The sequence below is a fragment of the Mus musculus genome, chromosome 2 (assembly GCF_000001635.26).
Source record: "Mus musculus strain C57BL/6J chromosome 2, GRCm38.p6 C57BL/6J".
NCBI classification, from domain to species: Eukaryota; Metazoa; Chordata; class Mammalia; order Rodentia; family Muridae; genus Mus; species Mus musculus.
The window spans coordinates 153,241,394-153,263,702 of record NC_000068.7 but is presented as its reverse complement, the minus strand read 5'-3'; the positions used below and the strand labels follow the sequence as shown (position 1 = coordinate 153,263,702).

The 22,309-nt window shown below is 45.5% G+C and overlaps 1 protein-coding gene across 2 annotated transcripts in view; it reads right to left on the bottom strand.

The window, feature by feature from the left end:
* The window catches only part of Pofut1 (protein O-fucosyltransferase 1), a 29,498-nt gene extending 7,327 nt beyond the window's left edge, over positions 1-22,171 (bottom strand). Inside the window, exons 1-6 of one of the 2 annotated variants that reach the window (NM_080463.3) lie at positions 21,978-22,171; positions 19,944-20,065; positions 15,072-15,254; positions 13,910-14,022; positions 3,911-4,103; positions 2,263-2,505 (exon numbers count right to left, since the gene is read on the bottom strand). In NM_080463.3, the coding sequence (NP_536711.3) occupies positions 2,263-2,505; positions 3,911-4,103; positions 13,910-14,022; positions 15,072-15,254; positions 19,944-20,065; positions 21,978-22,116 (993 nt within the window). In that variant the 5' untranslated portion in view covers positions 22,117-22,171. Of the gene's footprint in view, positions 1-2,262; positions 2,506-3,910; positions 4,104-13,909; positions 14,023-15,071; positions 15,255-15,385; positions 15,543-19,943; positions 20,066-21,977 lie in introns of those variants that run through there. The other variant, XM_011239283.3, reaches the window with a different exon arrangement.
* Positions 22,172-22,309: the final 138 nt, after the last annotated feature.

The following is a 22,309-nucleotide window of genomic DNA, read 5'->3' as shown; positions in this document are numbered from 1 at the left end:
GGAAACAGAGAGAGGCTGATCTCCTTGAGTTCAAAGCCTGCCACAGCTGCACAGTGAGACTTTTTTTTTTTAAAGTAAGCTAGCTTAGTGGTGTGTGCTCAAAATGCCAGCAATGGAAAAGGAGACAGGCAGTTCTTGGGACTGGCTGGCTAGACAGCCTAGCCTACTTGCTAAGTTTCAGGTCAATGAGAGATCTTGTTCAAAACAAAAGGGAAACGGTACCCGAAGTTGTCCTCTTACCTCCACACACATACGTCTCTGACATCACACACACACACACACACACACACACACACACACACACACACACGCACGCACACACACGCATGCACACACACGCATGCACACACACGCACACACACATAGTTGTCACACATCAAGAAGGGGAGGAGAGTAACATATAAGCCTACAGGAAGTGGGGCTGAGGAGTGGAGGTGGGGTAGGGTAGGGCAAGAACCCCAGCATAGGAACAGGAAGTAGGCCATAACAAGAGGCTGGAGGCCTAACTAATAAGTGCACCAACCCTCAAGCTCATGAAAACCCCCTGGGACTCTCCACATGTCTCAGCTCCGTGCAGGTGAGGAGGGGTGGGCAGAGTTGCCTGGAAGAGCTCTGTTATTCACCAAGCTTTCTGACACCAGGAACCTTGTTTCCTGGATTGATAAAGACACTATCTTCTAATCTCAGCCAAAAGCCCCCAAACAGTCCCATCCACTCCTGAATTTACCAGCTCTGTCATTCCAGCTGCTGTGGGCCCTGGGACTCCTCAGTTAACTCTGCCCTTCTGGGCAGCCGTCCTCATCCAGAGCACACAGGGGCAGATAGAGTGAGAGGACATTGAGGACTCTCAGCTGATTTTCTATCTAGGAAATGGGCAGGGCAGACCAGCAGGCACTGACCCCATACTTGCTTGCTGGCTGGGGCATCTCTCATGGTTTAGGTGGTGGAGCAAGTGAAAGAACAGAAAGATGCCCCATACATAAGGCCAGTGGCTCCCAATGTCTGCTGCCCCCTTGATTTTAAATATTCATATTAATAAAATACATATTCACCCCTTATTTATTTCTAAATGTCAAGAGTCCTTAGTCAAACTTTGAACCATTTTTACATAATTTCTTTTTTTTTTTTTTTTTTTTTGGAGACAGGGTTTCTCTGTATAGCCTTGGCTGTCCTGGAACTCACTGTGTAGATCAGGCTGGCCTCGAACTCAGAAATCCACCTGCCTCTGCCTCCCAAGTGCTGGGATTAAAGGCGTGCGCCACCACGCCCGGCTTGGGTCACTCATTTTAAAAAATCATCTTTCTACTGTCCTCCTCTTAGGGCTGCTGGCATCTGAGGTCCTCAGTCACCTGGTCTCCCGAATGCTCACTAACTAGTCCCTCGGCCACCACAGAGGCATGCTCACTTTTCACCTGCTGCTCCCTCAACGTAAATATCGGCCAAGCAAATTCTGCTGCTGAGCAGCACTTCCTAAAACACTCACGAAGCACAAGAGGTCTCCCCTTCATTCATTTCTGGTACCAACAAGAGCTAATTTACTGAGCATTATTTTATAGTGGGAAACGTCATCATTTCTTTACAAAATAGATCTTTACAGATGCCGTCGTCGGAGACAGGTGCTTTTCGGATCTACTCTATTGATGAGGAGTCAGCACAAAGGGGTCAGGTAACTTTTCGCAAGGCTACAGAGTGAGTAGACTTTAAGTCCCAAAGGACATTTCTGGAGCCAGGTGTAAGGATGAAAGCCTGGAACCTGGCACTTGGATGAGGCAAGAAAGAAGATGAGGAGTCCAAGGTCATATTGCATTCAGCTATATATTGCATTTTTTAGCCAGTCTAGGCTAGATGACACCTGACTCTGTCTCAAAAATAAAATCAAAACAAAACAGAGGTGTGCTCTTAACCTCTCAGCTGTTGTGTGCTCCATTTCAGAGTCCACTGTGTTCTTATCCAACAAAGCATTTGCACTGTGTGCCAGACACTGCCCTAGAGCCCATGATGAGAGACAGGTGGCAGCCTCCAGAGGTCAAAGCTCCAGGGTAAACCCCAGAGAACAGAAGAGGAGGGCTACACTAGCCTCGGGTGGTCTAGAAAGTGCTCCAAGCAAAGAAAGGGCCTCGGGATGCTCCACAGGAGAACTCACAGACATGTTTGAGCTGTGGACAGAAGGAATGTTAGGGATCAGAGAGGCAAGGAGCTGGTGAGGGGAGCCTGAAGCAGGTAGAGGAGATGTGGGACTAGCAGACTCTGGGCCAGACGTACCTTGTCTTTGAAGAGCTGCTGGATCTCTGACACGTAGCTCTCAGAGTCTGTGGCGATGTAGACCGATCTGGCATTCAGTGCTCTCACCCAAAGCGTCACAGCCCGCTGGATTTCCTTCAGGTCAGGGAGGCACATGGTCATGGTGAGAGGGGTCGCTGTGCTGCGGCTATAGCCCACACACTGAGGGGAAGCCATGAAGTGTGACCCTGCAGTTCCATCCTTCAGCATGGCACAGGCATTCTTCTACAGGGAGGGTTAGAGGGCAGAGTTAGAGAAGCAGCTGTCTTGGATACAGGAACAGATAAATAGAAAAGTGCTACAGAGGAGACTAGCATTCCAGTGCTGCGTGTGTGTGTGTGTGTGTGTGTGTGTGTGTGTGTGTGTGTGTGTGCGTGCGTGTGTGTATTGAACCCAGGGCTTTGTGCATGTTAAGTGAATGTTCTCCCACTGCCTATCCACTACTATATATGTATTAATAGCACTAAGGGCTAAGGGAAAACCCAGGAGTGGTGAGGCTGACTTGTAATCTCTGCACTTGGGAGGCAAGATCATGAGGTTTTATTTATTTTTTTAAAAAGATTTATTTACTTATTTTATGTATGTAAGTACACTGTAGCTGTCTTCAGACACACCAGAAGAGGGCATCTGATTCCATTACAGATGGTTGTGAGCCACCATGTGGTTGCTGGGAATTGAACTCAGGACCTCAGGAAGAGTAGCCAGTGTTCTTAACCACTGAGCCATCTCTTTAGTCTGATCATGAAGTTTTAAGGAAAGCTTTGGCTATGGTGAGCTTGAGGCCAACCTTGGCTACAAAGAACCCTGGGGGTGGAGCCATACAAAAACACTGTTTTTTCTGAGTGGGGTTGAAAAGCATTTTTCTGCTCTGTTGTTATCTGGGGCTTCAGTAGAGCTCAGCATTGCTGATAAGGGAGGCTTATCTGATTCCCGCTAAAGTGGGACTGCAGATCACTCCCCTGAGGCACATGTTTGCTGTAGGCTCCAGAGAGATAGGCTTTATCTGGCTGAGGTGGGTCCAGGCTATTTCTGACTAGTTAGGAGTTTTTCTCATGTACTTGACTCTTTTTATAAAGCTCTTTCTTACCCTCTAGAGAGATGACTACATGTTTTTCTTCTTGGGCTTTTCTACACAAATTCTGGGAGGATGAAAACACCTGCACTTCTGAGGTTGAAAGTCCCGTGTCTCCCCTCCCCCCTCCCCTTCTCTTCCCCAAGACAGGGTTTCTCTGTTTACCCTTGGCTGTCCTGAAAGTTGCTCTGTAGACCAGGCTGGCCTCAAACTCACAGAGATCCACCCACTTCTGTATCTCTATGTGCTGGGATTAAATGTGTGTGCCACTCAGTTTCCATAGTTCCCTTTCAATAGCAATCTACTGGCTGACCACTGAACTAAGGCAGAGGACTCCTCATTTGGGATCTGACTTAATGGCCGAGTTTACCCATGTGCAAACACAAGGGTACAAATGGCAGCTGTTAAATGCTAGCTCTCCAGCAGGAGCTCCATATGCATACTTCTGATGTGTGCTGCAGTAGCAAGATCATGAGCTAAAATCCAGACTTGGTGGAGTTAGCTGTCTCTGCTTCAAGTTAAGGCAAATGCCAGCCAGAGAGAGGAAGAGGAAGTTACCCAGTCGGAGCCAATGCGCAGATGAATGCCCACATAGGGCCGGACGAGGTGGGCACTGATCAGGGCCTCTCCCGTCCTCACCATCTCATCTGACCACACCATGTACTTCTGGAGCTCCCTGTGTTCCTCCAGGACAGGGAACTGTGCTGGGGCCCCAGGCAGTGCGAGCACAGGATGCTCTTTTGCAGGAAATCTAGGCATAAGATGGAACAAGGGGAAGTCAGACAGGACGCAAAAAGAGCCCTGCTGCCACTCCCACGGGATAAAGGATGGCATTGCACCATGCCCCAGAGACCCTGTGGAGAGGCCCCTATAACAAGCAAGAGACGAAAGATTGTGAAATCTCAACTGGCTGATAAGAAACCTTGGTGGAGACAGCAGGCACAATATGCAATACTGTTCCAGCCGCACGGAATTTACAACCTTCTTTGCTTGTTTAACAATTAAAAATTTACTGTAGAGCATTCCAACATTTAATATATCACGCTGGCTTCCAATCTGTGGTGTGGTAATTCATTCCAGGGTGGGGTGTCTGGACCTAGCCTTGCCCTTTACCCATACAGCAGGCCTGAGACATGAAGCTGCTTACACAGACAATGTTGGTCCCACTTGTAGAGACTGCACATGGGATTAGCCCAGTCACTCAATACTTAGCAAATACTTATTGTTTATGTCAGGACCCAGGAAAAATGAGACCAGCATGGTCTCTACCCTCATGTGATATACCAAAGGTCTTCAGATAACCCCAGCACACCCTCTCAAGACTCTTCCCCACCACACAGAATCCTTTCTGCAATCTTTCCACATATATCTTCTCTTCTGCTGGACTAGCCCCAGTGGCAGTGCCTTCTCTCTGCCTTAACCAGTTCTTGGCGCACGTGAGGGCTCAGTAATCCAAAGAGTAGCAAACCCATGTTTCCTCTTCAGCTCAACCCAGACTCCTGTCCAGCAACATAAAGCACTTTGCTGCCTATGAACTCAGAGTGCATTTCTGATTCCAGACTTCTGCTTCCAAATATCTGCCCCACCCGCTGAAATCCCTTCTAGGTATTACAAACTAGGAAAGCCACGCTGGAAAAGTTTGCAGCTAGTTGCTTATGAAATCAGATATGCACTTATAATAGGACCCAGTGATAGCACTGTGAGCACTCAGCCAGGGAGATACAAGCCTGTATTCACACACAGACATGTACACTACTGTTCATAGCAGCTTTACTCCAGCTGCCCTAAACTGGTAACAGCCCAAATAGAACCATTAGCATATCCACACCATGAACTGCCACTGCCATAAAGAGCATGGGCTACCAAACAAGCTATGGCTCTTAATGGAATTACCCTAAGTGAAAAAAAAAAACAATCCCCATAGAGCACAAACCATATGAATCCACCTACATACCTTTGAAAGGGCAAAATGGAAAAAAGGCTAATGGCTGCTGGGAATGGTGTGTGTTTAGGGAGGCAGGGACAGTAATAAGCTTGCAATATAAAGGTATGTACTTTGAAAGAAACACTCAGGATCTTAACTGTGTTATTGGCTATATGAACCTACGAAATCACATAGAACTAACATACACACAGTTGTGTATAACTTAAAAAAAAAAAAAAGACAATTTAAACAGGATAGGAGGATTGCATCACTGTCAAGATCCTGGCCGGGATACTAAGTCAAGAGTACATGAAAAGATCTCTTTAAACTGTCACAAGTGCATGCAGATCTATTATCACATAAAAACAAAAAAATAGCTCAAATAAAAATCATAAAAGGGCTGGCAAAATGGCCCATGGGATAAAAGTGTGTACCAGCCAAGCCATATAACCTGAGTTCAATTCCTAGGACTCACAAGGTAGAACTGAACAGACTTGAGTAAGCTGTCCTCTGCATGCTGTCCTTAAGAAATGCACATAGTAAAGGTAAAATAAAAATTATCATGGACTATTGTAAACCCTAAAACAAATATGGAAAATAATTGACATGCCTATGACCTACATCAGCAGATACTAATGCTGTATTGTGCTTCGGAGTTTAAAAACATACATATCTAGGGCTGCTGAGAAGACTTAGAGGATAAAGGTGCTTGCACGGAACATGAGGACCTCAGCTGGAATCCACATGAAGGCAGGAAAGAACCAACTGCAGTTAGTTGTCCTCTTACACACACACACACACACACACACACACACACACACACACACACACCTCAGAGTGAATAAAAAAAAAAAACCAAAATAAAAGCCTTAGCTCACCATGTCTTTCCCTTCTTTTCTTCTCCCTCCCTAAAGACAACATGTTCTCTTGCATAAGTCCATCCATCCATCCATCCATCCATCCACTATCTACCCACCCACCCATGGCTTAGTTTCCTTGTCTGTAAAAGAGTTGAAAACAGCCTTACCTCATAAGGCTATTAAAAAACACAACTCCATATTTAAGGTATACAAGGTAATGTTTTGTATGCAGTGCTCAGCACAGTCAAGCTAGTTAATCTATCCATTTATAGGGCTACTGAAAGGATTACTTGGATTAATGTGAGTAAAACCTTCAGAGTAGCACTTGGCACGCCTTACAGAATGCTGAGCATCATCATCATGGTACACATAACCTAGTTCACCTTTTAAAAGAGTTAACTTTATGCCGGTTTGATGGTGCATGCCATTAATAACCCTGGTACCAGGGAGGCAGAGACAGGTAGGTGGATCTCTGAGTTCCAGGACAGCCTGGTCTACAAAGTGAGTTCCAGGACAGTCAGAGCTATACAGAAAAACCCTGTCTCAAAAAACAAAACAAACCAACCCCAAAACAAACAAAAAACCCAAACCACAAAGAAATGTCACTTTATGTTTGGTGATTGGACCATACTGGTTTTGGAGATCACAGGATTGTGATGGCATCTCTGGCATCCCCAGTTTGCATGGATAAACTCTGTTGGCCAGTAGGCCGATTCATTCTCCACTCACACCATGGAGCTGCAATGCACCTGCCACACCTTCTCACCCTGACACAAACACACTATTCAGCAATGCCTTCCACGCCTCCAGACAGGTCACCACTCCCAGGCTCAGCTCCTTCCCCTGCAATGCTGACAAGCTCAACAGCTTTGTTGCCAGGACTGGAGAACACTGAGGGCAGTGGCCCCAGTAGTCCCTCTTCCATGATTTCTCCAGACATTAGTCAGAGGCCTATGCCATGGATGCAGCCTGGCTCTGTATGATGCTTGTCTGGCTGGACTCTTAAAGGTTCTGTTTATATGTGTATACATGGCAATAATGTACTGAACCATATTATGTGAAAAGCAATGGTTTTATTTGTATATTAACTCATTTAATTCCCACAAGAACCTTTTAAGGGAATTGTGCCTTCTTTTATCTTACTGATAAACAAAGAAGCTGTATAGCATGCAAAGTCACAGGATGTAAACTGTTGGAGCAGGGTTTTCATTCAGGCAGTGAGCTTCACCTTTTTTAGGTTTTAAAATGTATACCTGTTTAAATGTATGCATCTGCATTGTGTGTGTGCATGTGCCTATGGAAGACAGAAGAAGGTGTTGAATCTCCTGAAACTAGATTGGATAGGCAGTTGCAAATCGCCTTATATGAAAGCTGGGAACTGAGCCTGGGTCCCCTGTAAAAGCAGCAGTGCTTTTGAGAGAGCCTTACTATGTAACTCTAGCTGCCCTGGAACTCACTAGACTGGCTTTGAACTCACAGAGATCTACCTGCCTCTGCCTCCTGAGTGCTGGGAGCCACCAGGCCCAGCTCAGCCAGGGCTTTTACCAGTTCTACTAGCTGTGTTCTTGACTCCTAAATCTTACTCTCTCATTTTCCTGCCCAGTTAAGGAGCATCTCCTAATACAGAAATATGAAGCTTCCCTGAGCCACAGCTCATAGCACTGGCAACAGGTGCCGTAAATATTTTTAGAATTGAATGTGAGGGATCAGGGGCCCTATAAAAATCCCAGGGCATGATGGCAGTGGGTAAAGGAGGAAGAAACTAACGTTACTTCATCGCCTTACCATGGGCCAGGCCTGAGGCTAAGCTCATTTTAGACATCACTTCAGGGGCCTCTAACCGGAAAAGGCTTTCTGACCTGATGGGTGGTGAATTACTAGGATAAATCAGGACCTATGTCCTTCCCGTTCTCTCAGAAAGAGCCTGGAACTGACTCTTGGTGAGTTCAGTTTTGGAATATTTATCCCTGTGCCAGCACAAAGCTGTCCCAGTAGGACTACACCAGCTGTGACTTGACACAAGGTCATGACTCCATGGCTCACTCCCCTCAGTGATGTCTGAGAATGGGAAGAGGGTCTCGGCTGCAAAGAAAACCTGACCAACACTACCAGCCAACCTGACCAGTGAATGAATCTTTTTTTTTAAGGCTGGAGCTCTCTCTAGTCAGCTCTGGGCATTGCTGAACTGGAACAAGACTTCAACACATGAGCCTTTGAAAGTGGTTTCATATCTAAACCATAATACATTGCTGGTCATTCTCCCAGATTTTAGCCTCTGCAAACATATAAAGGTCATATGTGATTGGCAGAGCCTATAGGGCTGAGTCTATGAAGCCCTGAAGGCCAACCCAGAGCTCCTACACAAAAAGCAGAGGGAAAATGTCCTTCGTGGCAGAAATCTTGAGAGCAGGACTCTGCCTTGTTTGTGTCTCTGTGTGCTCATTTACTGATTCTATAAATGTGTGGTGAGCCTAAAAGACCTTAGTAGCCACAGTGTGGCATTGATGTACCCCTGAGGTTCTCAGGCCCAACAGCAGGAGAGCTCCAACCTTGAAACAGATTCATTCACTGATTCATAGTTGAATGGACTACTAGAAGGTGTGGCATAACTGGAGAAAGTAGGACACTGAGGGAATGCCCTTAAGGGTACTATCTTGTTGCTGGTCCCTCTCCCTGGCTCTTTCTGCTTCCACCCTGTGAGCTGACTTAATTCCAATTTCTCCCTACCATTATGTTGTGCTCCATTAAAAGCGGGGACATAGCAGAATCAAGTGACAATGGGCTGAAGCCTTTGAGACCATGAGCCAAGACAAACTTTTCCTTCATAGGTTTGTTTACTCAGGTATTTTGTCCATGACCGGAAGCACACCATATACTCAGACATCTACTCTTTATACATGAGGATAATTTCAACACAACGGTCCACATACTTCCAAGAGTAAATAAACAGACACCTTTATCTGTTGAATTGAAGTTTGTGGACTGAGAACCAGCAGAGCTGGAAGGATCCTCTGAATCCATGTGGTAGGAGACGAAACAGGTAAATCGCTAGCTACACTGTGCTGCTTGGCCTTCAAGGGGGTGAGACTCAAACACATGCTTTGATACCGACAAACCCGGAAGACAATGGTAAGTGAACAAGTTGGACATAAACAAGCAAGTACTACACGAAGGTTCATCCATCGCCTAGGTCCCTAGAAGGGCGAGTTCATAGCGAAAGCAGAATGCCTTCCCCCCGGGCAGGGAGGTGGGAGTGGAAATTAGCCTTTACTGAGCGGATCTCTAGTCGAGAAGAGGAAAAAGGTCCTGGAGATAGAGGGTGGCAATGGCTGCATACTGCGACGTGCTGAATGTGACTGAGTTGTGCACTTACAGTGGTTTTCACAAAGCTCATTGAGATGGGTGTGGTGTTGCACACCTGAAATCCCAGTAAGGCAGAAGCAGGAAGAGCACTGGAATTTAGTGGCCTGTCTGGTCTACATAGTAAGTTGCAGGCTAGACTTGTCTTTAAAACACAAAAACAAACAAACAAAACCCCATCAACATAAATATACATAATATAATGCTAGCTACTCTTTCCATGTTTGAAACTGACTTCATTAGTATGGCTGTTTACAAGTTCAAGACCAGCCTGAGCAACACAGCAAGTTTAGTTAACGCACTTGTGCACGCGTGCGTGCGTGCGTGTGTGTGAGTGTGCATGAATATAAAAATATAGAAGGGAAGTCAGGTGGAGGTGGCACACGCTTTTAATCTACTGCTTGGGAGGCAGAGGCAGGTGGATCTCTGTGAGTTCGAGGCCAGCCTGGTCTACAGAATGAGTTCTAGGACAGCGAATGCTACATAGAGAAACCCTGTCTATAGAAAAAAAAATGCAGGATAGGTAAATACATTTACTAAAGGGCTAATGGTGCTCTTTATAGCAGTGGAATTATAAGCAAATTTAATTTTGCTGTTTTCTTTTTAGACAGGGTCTCATGTAGCCTAACCTGGCCTTAAACTTACTATATAGATCAGACTGGCCTTGTTTTAGCATTCTGGGAGGTACAGGTGCAAACTGCCATGTCTAGACATTTATTTCTTTATTTAAAAAACAAACAAACCCCCTAAAGAACAAAAAACCCAGAACTATTTAGTCTGTGGTAGATATTCTAGACCACTCATTCTAAGAAATTAAATGTTAACCTGGATTTGAACTTTGAATAATTGAGATTCTATAAAGAAAACGGAAAATAATAAAAATTAAAACAAAACCCAAACCACCACCACCACCACCACCAAGAAAGCCCAGGCCAAAAGAACTATCCAGCCAAGCACAGGATCAGTCCTGTGGATTGCCAAGGACAGTGAGCAGTAACTACTGCAGTACTGTCAGGCTGTGGCCAGTTACCACCCACCTTCTCCTCACTCTACCCCAACCACATGCTCTTCTGTCCCTTGCCCATACCATGTTGTGGGCCTCTGTGACATCTTACCAAGAGTCCCCTTCCTTCTATTCTACCGAGGAATACTTACTTCTAGATCTTAGTATGGCTGGTTCCTTCTCCTTGAAGCCTGTTCCGCTACCTGCAGTCAAACATTATGTCCTCATGTCCTTCAGAGCCCTTAGCGTTCTACAATTGCTGTAAGTTTACTCAGTACTTCCCCCATTAGATGCTGAGCTCCATCAAAGCAGAAGCCTGATCTGCCTTACTGTACCTCTAGGATCGAGAGCAATGCTTGAGACTCAGCAACTGCTTCTTAGGCAGGCTCCTAGAGAGCTCTGCCTCCCTTCAAACTACCTCTTTATATCTTCAACTTTTCCCCAAACTGGACCATAAGGCACAAGTTTAAGTTCTCACAACGTATAAACTTATATTCATATATAATTTATATATATGAATGCTCTATTTGTATGTATGCCTGCATGTCAGAAGGGAGCATCGGAAGGAAGAGGCATCAGATCCCATGATAGATGGCTGTGAGCCACTGGTTGTAGTTGCAGGGATTTGAACTCAGGACGTCTAGTGCTCTTAACCACTGAGCCCCTCTCTAGCCTATCACGGTCCTTACAGCACGGCAAACTCAAACAAGATGGCTGAACCATGCATAATCCTGAGTACACCCTCCAGATGATGCGCTGGTGCGCGAGCACTGCCCCATCTCTGTCTCTGAGGGTCAGACACTTAGTGTGGCATTTTGTGGTGTTTTTTTTTTTTTTAAGTTTTATTTATTATATATAAGTACACTATAGCTGTCTTCAGACACACCAGAAGAGGGTGTCGGATCTCATTAAGTGTGGTTGTGAGCCACCACATGATTACTGGGATTTGAACTCAGGACCTTCAGAAGAGCAGTCAGCGCTCTTAACCACTGAGCCATCTCTCCAGCCCGCTCTTTGTGATTTACTTTCAGTGTTGCTTTTAGTGTTGGTGACATATTTTTCTCAGTGGAGACAAATCTTATACACCTTAGCCAAAAGGCTAAAGAGCTATTTATTAGGGACAAATCTGTATCCTGTCTACCTTCCAATGATGCAATGCTGCTTATCACTTAGAAGTGAAGGAGGAGAACCCATCAGGTGATCAAATAGGAAGTGCTATCTGAGATCAGCAATGAAGGAAATTACACTCTCAACTGAGGAGCCTAAGTGGCTCCTATACTAACTGGGAAGAAAGGCCACACAGCAGCTGAACACTACACCTTTAGGCTAGAATAGTAGCTTTACTTTTCTAGTAATCCCAGCCCTGGGGAGGCAGAGATAGGAGGATCAGAAGTTCAAGGACATTCCTGGCTACATGGTGATTTTGAGGTAAGCCCGTTCTACAGAGCAAAAACCCTGTCTCACAAAAGGAATGGTTTTTGGAGTCAGACTTGTCCAGTTTCGCTACTTCAAGCTTCATGACCTTGGACGAGTGACTTCACTCTTTTCTGCTTTCACTGTTCTATGTGTACATCTTAGATGACAATTCCACCTCAAAGACTCACTGATCCTGAGTTTAAACCTACCAAGACTCAGGAATAGTGTGGCATACAGCAGGCACGAAATATGTTAAAGATTCACATGCAGATCCAAGCTGGCCTTTAACCTACCATGTAGCCGGGTGTGGTGGTGCACGCCTTTAATTCCAGCACTCGGGAGGCAAAGGCAGGTGGATTTCTGAGTTCGATGCCAGCTTGGTCTACAAGTGAGTTCCAGGACAGCCAGGGCTACACAGAGAAACCCTGTGTCGAAAAAAAAAAAAAAAAAAAAAACAAACAAACAAACAAACAAAAAAAAAAACAACCTACCATGTATGAGCAGGCTTCCTTCTGTAAAACTGAGAACTGAAGTGGGTAGTTCAGTGGTAGAGTGCTCACCAACATGTATCAGGTCCTGAGATTAACCCAACATTCTCAAGATGAAATTAATAATAGCTATTTCATGAAATTTGTTATAGACATAATTAAAATAAAGCATGTGAATGACACCTGACTGGTTGCTTACGATGCACCATGAACTTTCTATGATAGGAAACAAATACTTTAGTGTAGATTTCATTAAACCAAGGTGGAAGCTGGATCCAAACACCTGGAAGGGTTTCTGTCTCCCAAGAAAGAGGCAAGGCAGGGTCTGAACTCCGGCCAGTGTTCACTCCTGTCTCTACTGCAGTCTACCGCTAGTCTATAAATGTCAAATGCCATGACCACCTTTAACTCACATGCTCCTCTAACCCCCAACAACAACAACAACAACAACAACACAAACACCACCACCACCACCACCACCACCACCATCATCATCTTTTCTTCTTTCTTCTTCCTCTTCCTCCTCCACCACCCTCCGCCCCCCCCCAAAAAAAAAAGAGATAAGGGTTTCTCTGTGTAGTCCTGGCTGTCCTGTAATGTTCTCTGTAGACCAGGCCGGCCTCAAACTCAGAGATCTTCCTGCCTCTGCCTCCCAAGTGCTGCAACTTAAGGTATGCCTCACCATACTTGGCTTTTTTTTTTATATATTTTTTTATTACATATTTTCCTCAATTACATTTCTAATGCTATCCCAAAAGTCCCCCATACCCCCCCCCCACTCCTCATACTTGGCTTTTAAACTGACTTCTTTTGTGGTAGTGGATCCAGGACCTTGTATATGCTAGGCAAGGTCTATAGCACCCCTTATTCTGACATCTAAACCCAGGCTCTTTCCTGCCACGCTAGAACATCAACAACAGATCCCCTCACAAGTTTATCCATCTGACTAGACTGTGGTTCTCCAAAGACCAGGACTGGACTGTCCTCATTTTTCATATACCTTTGGCCTCTGAAAACTGTGTCTCACACATGACAGACGCTCCATAAATATTTCACAGCTTGTACCTGTGTCCTGCTAACCTAATTTTTAAATAGGGCCTATGGCACACAATTAATAAAGCCTAGCTAGTAATTATAAGGGTGACATCACTTGCCAGTCTGCACCTGAGCTGTTCTCCAGGCACTGCTTCCAGTTTCACCTTGCTAAGAGGGAGACAAAAGGGGAACGATTCTCACGCCTGGAGGAGGAAATCAACATGCATGTGACTGAATAATGTTCTTTTTATGACATCCCTTATCAGCCGAGAAACTCTTGCTCAACCTTGGGGCAGGCGATGAGATGGAAATAGATCACACAGGATCCTAAGTTCAACAGAAAGAACACAGTGCTTGCACCTTTGGTCTCTTACAAGGGGGTGGGGTAGAAGGAGAAAGGACTGGGAAGGACTGGATGGCCCTGAGTTCCCAGGCCTCCTTAAACCCAGCACTGCTATCCCCACCAAGTACCTCTGGGTCCATTGTTCTTTGTAGGAGGCGCTGAAGGAAATGCCTGTGAACAGTTCTGACTTATTGAAACTCACATGAAACTGGTCCCAGAATGGCCCAAAAGGATTTCCTTCCTGTAGAAAGAGAGTGGTAGAAAGCTTACTGAGCCTGGAGACGAGGCCAAAACCTGCAGAGAGAAGGGGCCTTGGAAGACAGATGATGTGACACCCGGTGTCAAAGGACGGTCTCTGGGCCAGGGCCTGAGGAGAGGGCTCCAGCTTCTCTTTTGGCTTCCAACAGTGTTTGAAGGAGTCTCTCCTGGAACTGTGAACTAGAGCAGTCGTCTTCAACCGTCCTAATGCTGGCACCCCTTTAATGCAGTTCCTCATGTCGTGGAGACCCCCAACCATAAAGTTGTTTTCATTGCTGCTTCATTAATTGTAATTTTGCTACTGTTCTGAGTTACAGTGTAAATATCTATGTTTTCCAATGGTTTTAGGTGACCCCTGTGAAAGGGGCATTTGACACCCAAAGGCATCCCATAGGTTGAGAACCACTGAACTAGCACTTTAAGAGGCTAAGACAGCATAACTACTTCACAGGATGGGATTAGATTCAGAAGGTAAGGTGTGTGCCCAAGGTAAGACAGCTGGTAAGGGCAGTACAGGGGATACAAGCTAGGTCTTTTCTCAAAATTTATAGCTTTTCTATCATTTGTCCCAAAAGATAATTGGGGTGTATCATAGTCACAAAATACCAGAAATGCACAAATTTCTATTCATTATCCAGGGCAGCTCCTCATTTACCTGCTGAGAAAGGGAAGAACACTCACATTAAGAGAGTGGACAAGCAAGTCAAGTTACACCTATGTCTACTCTTTCCTGTAAGGACATCAGCAGCACCTCCTTCACGGTCTGAGGAGTCAAGGTGTAAATGTGTAGCCAGCTGCTGGCATCACTGTTCTGAGCATCAGTTACTATTTCTGACAGCACCTCAGCTCCCAGCTGCTATTACATACAGCCTACTCTCTCTGAGCCAGCTAGCAACAAAGCTCAGAGAAGCACAGTATGTCAAAGGTGGCACTGCTAACAAGTGTCAGAAACAGACAAACCCCCATCTTCTCTACATTTTGCTACCATGTAATCTCAAGGGCCTAGAAGACAGGACACAGAAGAGGATCTACCTTCATGGGACATGTCTTCTTATCAGGACTTCGCTGGGCTGCCACCTCAAAGCAGTATGCCACTCGCTTCTCAGGGGGCCAGTGGGAGGGTGCCAGATTTTCCATGAAGTCCTCCAGGCTGACAACCCGATGGTAGGCTTGGAGAGGCTCCAGTTTGAAGTACTTTTGGTAGGACACATGGAGCTAAAGGAGAAAAAGGAAGGGTCCAGATCTCCATGGTATTCTTGTTTCTAGAAACAGTGAATTCCAAGACCCAGACTATGATCTGAGAGACCTGTAGAGGCTCGGATAGAACTCAGTGGTAGAATGCCTACCTAGCAAAGATGAGGCGTGAGGCTTCATCCCCATTACAGCAGGCACAAGCAGACACCCAAACTGGGGCAAAGACAAACTGAGAGAAACCATCTTCCAGCTCAAAAACAAACAGCAGAATTTCTGGTGTTCCACCTATGGTCACTTGCTCTTTGACAAGGGAGCTAAAACCATCTAGTGGAAAAAAGACAGCATTTTCAACAAATGGTGCTGGCACAACTGGCAGTTATCATGTAGAAGAATTCGAATTGGTCCATTCTTATCTCCTTGTACATAGCTCAAGTCTAAGTGGATCAAGGAACTCTACATAAAACCAGAGACACTGAAACTTATAGAGGAGAAAGTGGGGAAAAGCCTCGAAGATATGGGCACAGGGGAAAAATTCCTGAACAGAACAGCAATGGCTTGTGCTGTAAGATTGAGAATTGACAAATGGGACCTCATAAAATTGCAAAGCTTCTATAAGGCAAAAGACACTGTCAATAAGACAAAAAGGCCACCAACAGATTGGGAAAGGATCTTTACCTATCCTAAATCAGATAGAGGACTAATTTCCAATATATATAAATAACTCAAGAAGATGGACTCCAGAAAATCAAATAGCCTATTAAAAAATGGAGTACAGAACTAAACAAAGAATTCTCAACTGAGGAATACCGAATGGCTGAGAAACACCTAAAAACATTTTCAACATCCTTAAACATCAGGGAAATGCAAATCAAAACAACCCTGAGATTCTACCTCACACCAGTCAGATTGACTAAGATCAAAAATTCAGGTGACAGCAGATGCTGGCGAGGATGTGGAGAAAGCGGAACGCTCCTCCATTGTTGGTGGGATTGCAAGCTGGTACAACCACTCTGGAAATCTGTCTGGTGGTTCCTCAGAAAATTGGACATAGTACTACCGAAAGATCCAGCAATACCCTTCCTGGGCATATACCCAGAAGATGTTCCAATTTGTAATAAGGACACATGCTCCACTATGTTCATAGAAGCTTTATTTATAATAGCCAAAAGCTGGAAAGAACCCAGATGTCCCTCAACAGAGGAATGGATACAGAAAATGTGGTACATTTATACAATGGAGTACTACTCAGCTATTAAAAACAATGATTTTATGAAATTCTTGGACAAATTGGATGTATCTGGAGGATATCATCCTGAGTGAAGTAACCCTATCACAAAAGAACTCACATGATATGCACTCACTGATAAGTGGATATTAACCCAGAAACTTAGATTACCCAATATACAATTTGCAAAACACATGAAACTCAAGAAGAAGGAAGACCAAAGTGTGGATACTTCATTCCTCCTTAGAGTGGGGAACAAAATACTCATGGAAGGAGTTACAGAGAAAAAGTTTGGAGCTGAGACGGAAGAAAGGACGGGGATCCATCCCATATACAACCACCAAACCCAGACACTATTGTATACACCAGCAAGGTTTTGCTAATAGGACCCTGATATAGCTGTCTCTTGTGAGGCTATGCTAGTGCCTGGCAAATACAGAAGTGGATGCTCACTGTCATCTATTGGATGGAACACAGGGTCCCTAAAGAAGGAGCTAGAGAAAATACTCAAGGAGCTAAAGGGATCGGCAACCCTATAAGAGGATCAACAATATGAACTAACCAGTACCCCCTAGAACCGTGTCTCTAGTTGCATATGTAGCAGAGGATGGCCTAGTCAGCCATCAATGAGGAGAGGCCCTTGGTCTTGCAAAGATCATATGCCCCAGTACAGGGGAATGCCAGGGCCAGGGAGTGGGAGTGGGTGGGTTGTGGAACAGGGCGGGGGGAGGGTATAGAGCACTTTTGGGATAGCATTGGAAATGTAAATGAAGAAAATATCTAATTAAAAAATGAAATTAAAAAAAAAAAGAATCTCTGGTGTTCAAAATGCCTGATGCTCTACAGATCATTGGAACAAATGTAGAAAGCTAAGCCGTCTGTACAAGGCTAATAGTAGAAGTGGCAGCTTTGGAGCAGCTACTTGGGGCCCAAACCCCCAGGAAGACATGCTCCTGTGCTTTCTACAGGAGATGCAGACAGCAACACTCAGTGACTTAGTGGAAGCCCAGGGAAGAAGCAGGGGTCATATCGCACAGTTCATGGGGACTTCCAGGAGAGAGAGAAGGGTTAGCACACTCCTCATTGATTTTACCTACAATGCTTTGGTTTTTTTTTTCCCTAATAGAAAAGCATACTGGCTCCTTTACTCAGCAGGACTTCCCAAGGCCTCTGCTATGCTGCTGTCCACTCTCAAGCTAAATGTTTCGGAGCATGGGAATGGAGAACAGCATTTCTGAAACCAAACAGGAACTTTTTAAGAGACATGGTCACACTATACAGCCCTAGCTAGCCTGGTACTTGTCTGTAATTCCAACTGGCCTCACAAGTGCTAGACTTAGAGGCCTTCATTACCACCCAGCAAGGTTTGCCTTTTTTTTTGGGGGGGGGGAGACTTTATATGCTAACAGAGGAGAGAATGCACTTATTAGTTAAGATTAGAAGAGGGAAGGGAATTATGGGGCTACTATAATGATCCTTCAATCTGTTCATGAGTGCATTATTTATTCACTTAGGTTTCTTTTAAAAAATGTTTGGGGATATTCCCATGTAACCCAGGTTGGACTTAAGCTCAAAGCAATCTTCCTACTTGAGCCTCCCAAGTGCCAGAACTCCAGGTGGAGAGAGGAGCCCCTAAGTAAGGCACACAAATGTGGCTATGTCCTGGAAGCCAGGGGAGAAGGGAAGTTTAGGAAGAGGAAAGGCTTACAGGACCATGAACCATTGGGTGGTCAAGTAAGATACAGCTTGAGAAATGAACCTTGATTTGGCTACTTTGGGGTCCCTGGTGACCTCAGTGAGAACAGTTGTGACAGGAAAGAGAAGCTCACTTGAAACAGGCTAATACACCCACAGGAAGCAAAGAAGTGGAGACTCACTATGACAACTGGATGAGAGGGCAAGGATACAGCAAGCCAGCAAGCCAGCCAGCCAGCAATACCTAAATCTATCAGTGAAGCTCAACAAGTCAGATCCAAGGATCCCGGAAGCTAAGGCACTTCCTGTGTCCTGGATTCTATATACTCAGGAGCTCAGCTCATTTTAAGAGGAAGGTGTGAGGCACAGTCAGGGAATTGACTATCAGTAACCCCTGTTCAGTTCTCACCATGAGAGGTAGCCAATCATCACAGGTTATTGTAAAGATGAGGAAACTGAGGCACAGAAAGCTAAGTAATTTGCTATGCAATTAGGAAGTGGCTAAGTTACACTGCAGTCTGGGTTTCAGCTTCTATCAATAAGCTTTTCCGGGTCAGGGGTACATAGGATTTATAAAACCTGGACCCAGTCCATAGCACTGCAGGGAGGGAAAAGTATCTCCAAAAAGAGGAATACATGAAAGGAGAAATTAAATTTATGAAAAAAGAGGCATTGGAGTGTAATACAATGTTTTGTTCACGCTAAGTACAACTTTGCTAACTACTTACTTTTAAAATCAATTCATTAAATATTAATTTCCTACATGAGGTCTCTGGGGACACAGTGAACAAATGGAACACAAGGCTATTGGAAGACACAAGGAATAAGCTAATATCAGAGGCTGCACATCATGCCCAGGGAGCCCCTTGATGGGAGTAGGCAACACAGGAGCCACGCTGCTATCCGGGTTGGTGGCCTCCGATATACTATTAACTAGCCCATGCCTCAGCCTCCCTTTTAAAGTTGATAGTAGCACTTGTCACCTATTACTGACCAATATATCTATAAGGTAAGGTGAATTGGGACTGGAAATGGAGGCTTTGGTTTCAAGACACAGTCTCTTAAAGTAGACAGCCTTGGGGTTCAATTCAAGATCTACTGGGGGCTGGCGAGATGGCTCAGTGGTTAAGGGGGCTGGCGAGATGGCTCAGTGGTTAAGAGCGCCAACTGCTCTTCCGAAGGTCCTGAGTTCAAATCCCAGCAACCACATGGTGGCTCACAACCATCCGTAACAAAATCTAATGCCCTCTTGAAGTATCTGAGGACAAACACAGTGTACTTACATATAATAAATAAATAAATCTTTAAAAAAAAAAAAAAAAAAGCCGGGCGTGGTGGCGCACGCCTTTAATCCCAGCACTTGGGAGGCAGAGGCAGGCGGATTTCTGAGTTCGAGGCCAGCCTGGTCTACAAAGTGAGTGCCAGGTCAGCCAGGGCTACACAGAGAAACCCTGTCTCGAAAAAGCAAAAAAAAAAAAAAAAAAAAAAAAGATCTACTACCCACAGGCTGTGCAGTCTTTGGCAAGTTACCTAAGTTACCTCTCCTCTCTAGACCTTGGTTTCCTCGAGGATTAGCTATAGGAAAGATGAGCTAACCCTCATCTAGCGTTCAGACAATGCGGGGTACATGACAGGTGTTCGGTTAAAAAAAAAAAAAGCTAGTTATTGCTATTTCTAGGTAGAGAAGAGGACAACAGCAGATTGGAAGAAAACCCAGAGGCCTTGGAGTCAAGCAAGTCTGCAAGTGTGGGGAAGGATGGGCAAGGGTCTAGGTCAGCAGAAATACTCACGTTGGTGAAAGGAGGCTTGTGATGTTGGTATTCAATCCATGGAGGTACAGCCAAGGTGCGGTTCAGCAGCTTCGCAAATGCCAGGGAGCCCAAGAAGTGATCAGCCTGGTTCCCAAAGCGCCCTGGAAATGGTACATTGTGGGTAGAGTGGCCTGGGGCCTAATGGCATGGTGTACGAAGGGCTCAGCAAAGATGTGCATTCAAGACTGGGGAAGGCCAAGGAACAGTGAGCTAGCAACACTGGCACAGGAGAGAAAGTCCAGACTTCCAGGTTTGACATCTGAGGGCCTGTAGGTCCTGGTCCTTCTGCCACTGCCCCACCAGAGTCCATGCTGTTTCTCAAACATGTTATAATCATCCCCACTCTACCTGCCATCTTTGCCAGCAGTGTCCTCAGACCTGTCTCCACTCACTTGTACATGAAGGTGACCCTGATGCTTCATTTGCTAAGACACTTTTAAACAACTCCTATCCATTTCCTTTACTCTCAGCACGGCATTGAGGTTTGTTTTGTTTTGTTTTTTGAGACAGGATCTATATAGTCCTGGAACTTGTTCTGTAGACCAGTCTGTCATTGAACTTGTAACAATCTTCCTGCATGTTACCTCCACCTCTTACATGCTAGAATTACAGCTGTGAATCAGATTATGTATTTATGTGCTGGGTATTTAACCTAGTATCTCTGACATGCTGGGTAAATGCTTTACCATTTAGCTATAAACACTTCAGTCATTTATATGTCTGCTTTCATTTTCCAGCTTTTTGTATTGGCTGTCTATGCAGGCTGTGAATGCTTTAAACACAAAGGTCTATCTGGTTTTTGTTTGTTTTGTTTTGCCAGAGTCTCACTATGTAGCCCTGGCTACTCTGGAATTCTCTATGTGATCAGGTTGGCCTTAAACTCACAGAAATCCACCTGCCTCTGGCTTCTAGTGCTGAGATTAAAGTTGTATGCAAGCACATTTGGCTATCATCAATATGGCAGCCATTCATCCATTCCAGAAACACTGCAAGGCTGAAATGTGCCAGGTACTGTGCTAGATGTTATAATATAAAATCAGAAGGATAAGGTTTCTGTCCTCAAGGCATTCCATTCTAATTCAGGTTAGGAGACACTAAACATGAAAACAAATTCCTTATGGTATATTTTGATGATTGCAAGGGAAAAAATGAAAAGGTTTGGTGACAGGGAGACTCAGGAAATGACAAGTAGAGAGGTCAATGGAGTCCTCTTTGGTGACACGTATGTTGAGACTTCAAGGATGAGAAAGAGTTAGCAGAAATTATAGGAAGGTACTCCGAGAAGAATAGCTCATAGACCTTTATGTCTGTAAGCAATAGAAAGCCGGTTACTATGGCTGTAGCCAGAGGGCCATGGGAGAAGGGGTGTGGAGAAGAGTGGAGCCAATCTTGCAAGGTCAGGCCATCAGATGATGGCCATGGTCAGGAATGCAAGCTACTCAAGGATTGAGAGAAGGGATGGATTATATAATGATGATCCACGACTGCATTTAAGTTGCATCCCTCCGCTGGTTCTTAGGAGTCCTTGGTTATCTTTTATTACCCCAGTTTGAATCATCTTGTACAAATTCTGCACGCACTTAAAAACTTTTTATTGTCTGTCTTCCTAAAATGAAGAATCCTATGAGATTTATCTGTTTCATTCACCACCAGCACAGACAACAGCGCCTGGGACATTAAAAAAAAGGGGGGGGGGCATATAAATTCTTTGCTGAATGAATGCAAGAATTGCCACGAGACAGTGCGGGCAGGTCTTGTCCTACAAACTCCATCTACTGATCTGAGACTGATTAGACCTCGAGTGAGTCACTTAACTTCTCCCATCTGTCGAATGGCAAGTTGAACACCAATGGGTCCTCTGTACCCAGGCAAGTAGGGCAGGGAAGAACACAGGCCCTGCCCCTCTCTGGTGTTCTCCTCTGGACCTGAGAAGTCTCCGGGCGCCTCAGAGAAGTGGCTCCGCCTCCTCCGCCTCAGTTTCTCCGTTTAAGCAGAGGGTTCCGGAGGCCTTACCCATGCAGGGACAGTAGAGCAGGTAACCGGCCAGGTCCCAGGAGCCCGCTGACCGCCCGCGGAGCGGCAGCAACAGCAGCAGAAGCAGGAAAGACGCCCGCAGCAGCAGGTGTGGCGGTGCCCACGCGGCGGCGCCCATGTCGACGGCAGAGCCCCAGAGTGCCACGGCCCGGAGGCGGGGAGGGGGTGGGAGGGAAGAAGAGGCGCGAGTGGCCGCCCCGCTCCCAGTGCTCCCCGCGCGCCGCCCGCGCGCCGGCTGGGCCTCTCTAGCCCGCGGGCGGGCGGGACCATAGAGAGCCCGCGGCACCGCCCCCTCCACGACCCGAGCGCCC